General features: G+C 45.0%; 1 protein-coding gene across 1 annotated transcript; it reads left to right on the forward strand.

Moving 5' to 3' along the window:
• The first annotated feature begins 303 nt into the window (after window positions 1-303).
• Window positions 304-7,077, forward strand: FRRS1L (ferric chelate reductase 1 like). Its single transcript, XM_054192679.1, has 5 exons — window positions 304-511; window positions 2,335-2,419; window positions 2,914-3,052; window positions 6,194-6,440; window positions 6,905-7,077. The coding sequence occupies exons 1-5, from the start codon at window positions 304-306 to the stop codon at window positions 7,075-7,077; spliced, it is 852 nt and encodes a 283-aa protein (XP_054048654.1).
• The last annotated feature ends 159 nt before the right edge of the window (window positions 7,078-7,236 follow it).

Raw genomic sequence — 7,236 nt, forward strand, 5'->3', positions numbered from 1 at the left:
TCCCCCCCTTCGGCGGTGGCCCCGGCGGGAGGGCTCGGGGCTGGGACGGGGCTGGGGTGACCCGCACTCCCCGCACCCCCCAGCCCCCACGCATCCCCCCTCCCCGCACACACCGCCCCGACACTTTTTCCCCCAAACACCCTCCCCCGCCGTCCCTTCACCCACCCCCCCCGCCCCATCCGCAGCCCCTTCGGCACCGCCCGGCCCCAGGGCCGCCCCCCCTCCCCCGCCGCCTCCACGGCTCCGCCGGCGGCGGCGGCGCAGGATCCGCCGCCTCCCCGCCCCGCCGCCGCCGCCGCCGCCATGGCGGTGCGGAGCCGCGGCGCTTGGCGGCGGCTCTTGCTGCTGCTGCTGCTGGCCGGCTCCGCCGCCAGCCCGGCGGAGGAAGGCGGCGGGCGGCGGGAGGCGGGCGGCGGCGAGCAGGGCGAGGAGGCGGCGCGGCCTCACCACGACTCCTCGTACGGCACCTTCGCCAGCGAGTTCTACGACCTGCGCTACCTCTCCGAGGAGGGTGCGGCGGCCGGCGGGGAGTGGGGCTTGGCGGGGTTGGGGGGGGCGCAGGCGGGGCGAGCCCGGTGCGGGGAAGGGAGGGCGAGACCGGGCCGGGCCCGGCCGGGCGGTTGGCGGCGGCCCGGCGGTTGGCGGTTGGCGGTTGGCGGTTGGCGGCGTTCAGCACGACGGCCAGCGCCCGCCGCCATCTTCCGCCCGCCCGGCCCTGCCGCTGCGGGCAGCGGGGCCGGCAGCGGAGGGGAGCCCCGGGCGGCCTCACCGACGGCCGGGCCCTCCGCGCGGACCGCGGAAGAGGCACCCCCGGGCCCGGGGAGACCCCCAGACCGCCCCCCTCCAGAGCAGCCCACGGCGGGCGGCAGAGGAGGGGGAGGCGGCGGGAGCCGGGGAGGGGGACGGGGGCTCCGAGGGGCTCCGTCCCCGTCCCGCGGAGTGGCTTGTCGCCTTCCGAGGTGCCGACCCACTCGTGAAAAGCTTAGCCGGCTGCTGACTTACAAGGAGCCCTGTGTTCTGCCCTTTTCGAAATGCCCCGCGGTGTCTTTAAGTTGATAAGAAATACAGTGGTCGCATCTGGGTTTTGTGGTTTTTTTCTTTTTTTTTTTTTTTTTTTTAAGTTACAAATGTCAGAATGTTAAAACTCCAGAATTGTGGCTAGGCTGCCTTGAAACCCGGTTGTTTGATGCATGTGGGGAAAAAAAAAAAAAAGGAAGAAGTGAGAAGAGAAGATGTCCTGTGACCAGGCTTTTGGTGATACCCTGCTACAGGCTGGGGTGAAATTTTGCTAACTTCATGCGTTTAGGCTGGCAAATTCACCCAGGCACCTGATACGGTTAATGGAGGCTGTAATTTGGAGCTTATGGCACACTTAGTCTCTCCATTGGCATTGTCAGAAATCTAGGAAAGTGAATCAGGGCTCCCAAAGTTACATGCTCCTGAAAGTGTGTAAGGTAAATATTCCTGTGTGTCTGCAGACGCTGTAACTAACGCTGCGGCGTTTATTTCCCATTCCATGAAGCACTTTCAGAGGATTTTCTAGTTTCACAACCAGCAATTTGGTTTTCGGTTGGCTAAATAGAAGAACATCCTATTAAAATATCTGTGTTCGTGCAACAGACACAAACTTCTACAAGCCAAGACAGAAGAGGTCTGTTTGCAAGTCTTTGCATTTTCTCTTTAGTGTACTAAGCAGACAGGGGGTTGCTTGGAGTCCTAACTCCCATTGTCCGGCTTTTTTGGGTCTTAGCTTGCAAGTGATTGCAGGTCATCACTGCAGGCAGTTTTGATAATCTCTGACCTTTTATCACAATGCCTGTTATATTTTACTCCTTAATGGAGGATGTGTTGTAAGGTCCTTTTGGTATCTACTCCTACGGCTCTGAATCCGGTGCCCTGCATTTATACCCAATACTGTCATTTATGGCTAAGGAGTCAGATTTAGTTCCCTTATGGATTTCCCGAAGGCACTCAGAGTGCACAGAGAGATAGCTGCGTGGAGATCCCTAATTGTTAATTGACTGCACTATTCCGTATTCCTGCCGCTTTAAGTTAACTTTTGCCCTCAGTGTAGCAAAGCCATGCTCCGGCATCCTTCTCCCTTCTTGACAAATGTAGGAAACCCGAGAAAATTTTAGATTTCAGTTATCATTGTTACTTTGGTACCTGGATCCAGGACCATCTGAGCAAGAGATTGCATATGTGACAAAGTAGTCCCTCATCTGAACAACTCAGTTGTCAGCAAAGTAAATGCTATTGGAACCCTTTCTCTTTTATATTATTGCTTTTTAATCCTTGCATTTTATTTAGTAATGATTCATTCTGATTGTACAGGTTACCCTTTCCCTACTGCTCCTCCTGTGGATCCGTTTGCAAAAATCCGAGTGGATGACTGTGGAAAGACCAAGGGATGCTTCAGGTCAGTCTGAGATAAGACTGTGGATACCTTTATGTTTGCAAATGCTGACTGATTGCATTGGAGACTTTGGTAAATGGTCCATATTTATTTTAGTACATGTTTATTTTTTAAGAACATACTTTGTAGTTATGGACTATATTATTTGCGGAAACTAGATTATTTAAGGGTGTACGTCATAGTTATGGACCTACAGTTATTTCATATTTCTTGTATTTTCATGAAGCACTTAGGAAAACAGGGCTAGGAAGGTTAACAGAGTAATACTGTGTGTAATTAATTGCTTGCTGTACTGTTTAAAAACTATACGTTCTTACAGTAAAGGAGTAATAACTGCAAACACTTAATTAATGGTATTTTGTGTATAGCATAATATAATATGTTTTACTGCCATTATACCAAAATGCATTCTTTTATTTTTTTCTTGCATAAACGTAATTAAGGTCCATAGAAGGAAACTGCGAGGAAAAGTTACATGTATTTCCAATTCCATTTAGGTACGGAAAACCTGGATGCAACGCAGAGACTTGTGACTACTTTCTAAGTTACCGTAGAATAGGAGCTGATGTTGAATTTGAGTTGAGTGCCGATACTGATGGCTGGGTGGCGGTGGGATTTTCCTCAGACAAGAAAATGGTGAGACACGTACAGTTCTTCATGTTGACAGTGTGCACACTTTTACATGCTAGGATATAAATGGTTTATATTTGATCTGTCTCAAACAGAGCATATAAGGAAAAAATGGACTGGATGAAAACAAAGCATTGTTCGGTAGCCAGCCTGGGAGCGGAAGGCAGGCCTACTGCCTCCCAGAAAACTGCCTCATCCTTGCTAACGTGTCCTTTCCCTTCTTCTCTGAGAAATACAACAGTATTTTGGTTCAGCTCTGAATGTCTGAATGTTATTAGATTTTTGCCTTTTTATTTGAAAAGCCCTCAGGGGTAAAGCTAATTCACATGAAAATGTCCTGTCGAGCTTTATGTCAGTGTTACTTGGACAAAAAGCACATCAGAAACTAAGTAGCAAATAATTTTATTCTTCAGTAGATCAGCTGACTTTCAGCAATATAAATATGGCTTTTACCGTTAAACTTTGGAAATCTTTTTGTTTCTTTCATTCCTGTGTTGTTCCCTGTTGTTCCTTCCCTGTTGTTCCAGGGAAGCCAGAAATGTGTGACAAAATGACTCCTGCTAATTTAAACATACACACTCCAGACAGAAGTCTTGTTAAGATTTCTCTCTCCTGGATTTTATTGGGTTTGGTTTTATGCTTATTCCTGTGCTTACTTTTTCATTCAAAAGCTTCACTTTTCATTGTCTTTCAATAAGCAAAACAGGAGCATGTACTGTGCAAACTTTAAAAAACCTGAGCAACAGATGACTTATCCAAAGATGTTTTGTCCGTGATCCTTGGTAAAATGTTTAGCATTAAAACGCAGTTCATAATGTAGGTGTTCATATACAGAAACACTCCCGAGTATATAAAATAATACTGAGCCTATGTCCTAAATCGCAAGTCAGAGGACAGGACTGCTTCTTGCACAGTTGTAAGCGGTAATCTGGAAAAAATACAGAAGTTGACGTCCCGGGCTAGGACCACAAAAATGAATGGGAAGACTTGTGCTGACTTCATGTTTTATGAGACCCAAAATGAGAAATAGAAATAAAATGTGAGGGGGGGTGCTTTCCACTCATTACTATATATGTTTTAATATGGCACTGTAAATAAACACAATAAAGATAGAAGTCTTTTGTGTCACAAAGAACAGTTCACGTTGCAAGAAATAGTTCATGTTTTTAATGTGAGGAACAGCTTTACAGCCGAATTTTGGGAAGAGTTTGAATGCCTGGAAATGCAAGTACTCCAGAGGGTTTTCAAAGCAGCTCAGCAGGTTAAGTATTTGGCCCCAGGCTATCAGAGATGGCTTGACCACTTTGTAACTCTGATATACCTGCGGTAGATCCCAGGGTCCCACCTCCTGCACCTCATCAGCCCCTTGGAAAGCACCCGTTAATTTTCAGCCCAGGCACAGCAAGCAGCATGCTACGTCTCAGCTTCTGGTAAGACGAATAAAGTCGGCGTGAAGTATTTGTCTTCCTCTCTCGTTCTCCTGCTGGCTTCATCCTTTTTTGTAATACTGTTTTGGTGTCCTGGGATACGGAGGCTGTAATGGTAAAATGACTGTGGGTTAAAACAGCTTGGCTCTGAGAAGCGGGCTGTGCCTTGGAGGCCCTAATCAAAACGGTGTGGCCTGGATCACTACAGAAGTTCAGGAAAAAAACCTATTTTGTGACCTCAGTAGAATTTTTTTCTTTTTTAAGTCCTGTGACCTGTTTCTTTGTCTCAAATAACATTATGCTTTTCCACTTGCAGGCTTTGGTGCCTAGGCAGGATTTTGTAATGTCATTCTATTAGTTGAGATTCAGAATGCTTTTTTATTTCCGTAATTTTTTTTTCTATGTGACAACAGCTTTATTTTTGCCTCTGTACTTAAGTCTAAGGGATTTGTGCTCAGATGTATAAAACTTAAACTTGGAAAATAAGTTATGGAGAGCAAGGATAGGCTCGAGACAGAAGCTAGAAAGGTTGCCTGTAACAGCACCGAGGAGCAGAAACTGTTCAAGCATGTGTTTTACCTTATTTTCCCCTTTCCCCCTCACTTTTGGCAGATCTTTTACAAACCCACGTAGCAATATTCACAGAGAGATGAAATGCACCCTTTTCCTCTCCTTTGCCTCTTAACAAAGAACCGAAAGATGGTCATGCTAGCAAGCATCGTTTCTATCCTCACCATGACATATTAGAAAGATTAGTATTGGAGAAGTAGGGCCGTATTTAATATGGCACTGATAACCTGTGGCAGTGGTGTTCAGTAAAATGGCATTCGTCCAACTTGCACAGTGTTTTAATGGTTCTAGATACTAAGGCTTCTATGATACTAAGGCTTTCTGCTCCTAAAATTAATGCTAATCCCTGAGTGACACAGTGCTCTACCCCTTTGGCAGTGACTGTTCTAGCAACTGGTTTAATATTTCTACGAATGACCTTTACAAACAGTTGCCTCGCACTGCCTTCTGTCCGTTGTTTCTTTGCTTGACTGTAATGCTTGGTGGCTGTTTATGCTATGTGAAGGAGCACATATTGATTACTTTTTTTCTTGTATCTTATGGAATCCTGTTACTACATGCTGAACATTTTCATTTTCTCTTAAGAGATACAAGAAGTGATATTCCGTTAAGTGAACATGAGAAGAGATTAAAGACAGACCGTAATTTGCCCTATTATTTTCACATATTTAGGAAATTTATCTCTGCTATTTTACTAAATTATATTGGTTTTCTGTCCGTGATTTGATGCAGTGGATTTTGTACACTTCAAGGATTCAAGATCGCCAGTTTTTATGAAGCAGGATCCCAGAACTTCATAAATAACAAAAGAAAGCAGCCTCCCACTGTTCAACTACTGATGTGATGTCAGGGTGATATAATGTCTTACAAATATGTTGTATATGTTAGGTAAAATAACTCTTAGAAAGACACAAAAGAGAATTCAGGGATAGTAAGGGTAAGTATATATTACTATCTACTTCGTGCTTTTCAATCTGATTGAAGACACGTGGTTAGGGAAACCCATATTTGTGTATATATAGCTTTGAAAGAAGGAACGAGAGCACCGGGTTTAGTTAGTAGTTTTTAATAATTAAAACTATATACATAAATGAGGAAATGCTTTGTGACACTTTTGGTTTCCTTCTACCCGTATGTCTTTGCCATGCAGGGAGGAGATGATGTCATGGCTTGTGTTCATGATGATAACGGAAGAGTCCGAATACAGCACTTCTATAATGTCGGTCAGTGGGCTAAAGAAATCCAGAGAAATCCTGCTAGAGATGAAGAAGGGGTTTTTGAAAACAATCGCGTAACATGTCGATTCAAGCGTCCGGTATATGTTCCCCGAGAGGAAACCATCGTAGATCTGCACTTGAGCTGGTACTACCTGTTTGCTTGGGGTCCAGCAATTCAGGGTGAGTTGATTTCCGTGCTTCTGACAGAACTGGGGTGTCAAAATCGATAAGTGTCTTTCAATTACAATATTCTTACTAGATGGCTTTTTTTTCCAATAAACTAAAATTCTGACAGCATGAGGCTTAAAAACAGATAAAAAGAAAGACAAGGTAAATAACAGAGTCCTACACGTTGTGTTTTCTTGGCTATATCGTTACTACCCCCACTTCCCAAAGCTAAATTTAGAACTTCATAACCAGAAGTTCTGAATTCCTTTGAAGGATGTTTATTGTTTATTTGAAATTCATTTGTTTTATTGAGAAGTTTAATTCCAGGAAGCAGAGAAATAATCCTACTCGCTGACAGTGTAATATTGCATGCTCCTGTAGGAACTGAAAATTCCTTGGCTGTCTATGTGTTTCTGTGGTAGAGTTACAGAAAAAATGCATCTGACGTTATTTCTTTCTGCCCTTACCTGTTAAAGGTTCTATAACTCGTCATGATATAGACTCACCACCCGTATCAGAGCGTGTTGTCAGTATTTACAAGTATGAAGATATTTTCATGCCATCAGCTGCCTATCAGACCTTCTCTTCTCCATTCTGCTTGCTCCTCATTGTTGCACTGACCTTCTATTTATTGATGGGAACCCCATGAGCGACGGAAAATAGCAAGAATTTGGCAGTGGAAGTTTCTCAGGATGGACTGCTATATGGATGGACGATGCATTTTTCTATGGGAATTTATATCACACCGCCATCATCATCTAGCTGCTTTTGAACATAGTTAGCTTCTCAGAAGAATGAAATAACCATC

Source organism: Rissa tridactyla, chromosome 2 (genome assembly GCF_028500815.1).
Source record: "Rissa tridactyla isolate bRisTri1 chromosome 2, bRisTri1.patW.cur.20221130, whole genome shotgun sequence".
In the NCBI taxonomy this organism is placed as follows: Eukaryota; Metazoa; Chordata; class Aves; order Charadriiformes; family Laridae; genus Rissa; species Rissa tridactyla.

Bases quoted from the DNA above. Each gene is read 5' to 3' on its own strand.
- FRRS1L (XM_054192679.1), top strand. From the start codon at position 304: ATGGCGGTGCGGAGCCGCGGCGCTTGGCGGCGGCTCTTGCTGCTGCTG. The intron at 2,420-2,913 runs GTCAGTCTGAGA...AATTCCATTTAG, and splicing joins AAGACCAAGGGATGCTTCAG to GTACGGAAAACCTGGATGCA. The intron at 3,053-6,193 runs GTGAGACACGTA...TTTGCCATGCAG, and splicing joins TTTCCTCAGACAAGAAAATG to GGAGGAGATGATGTCATGGC.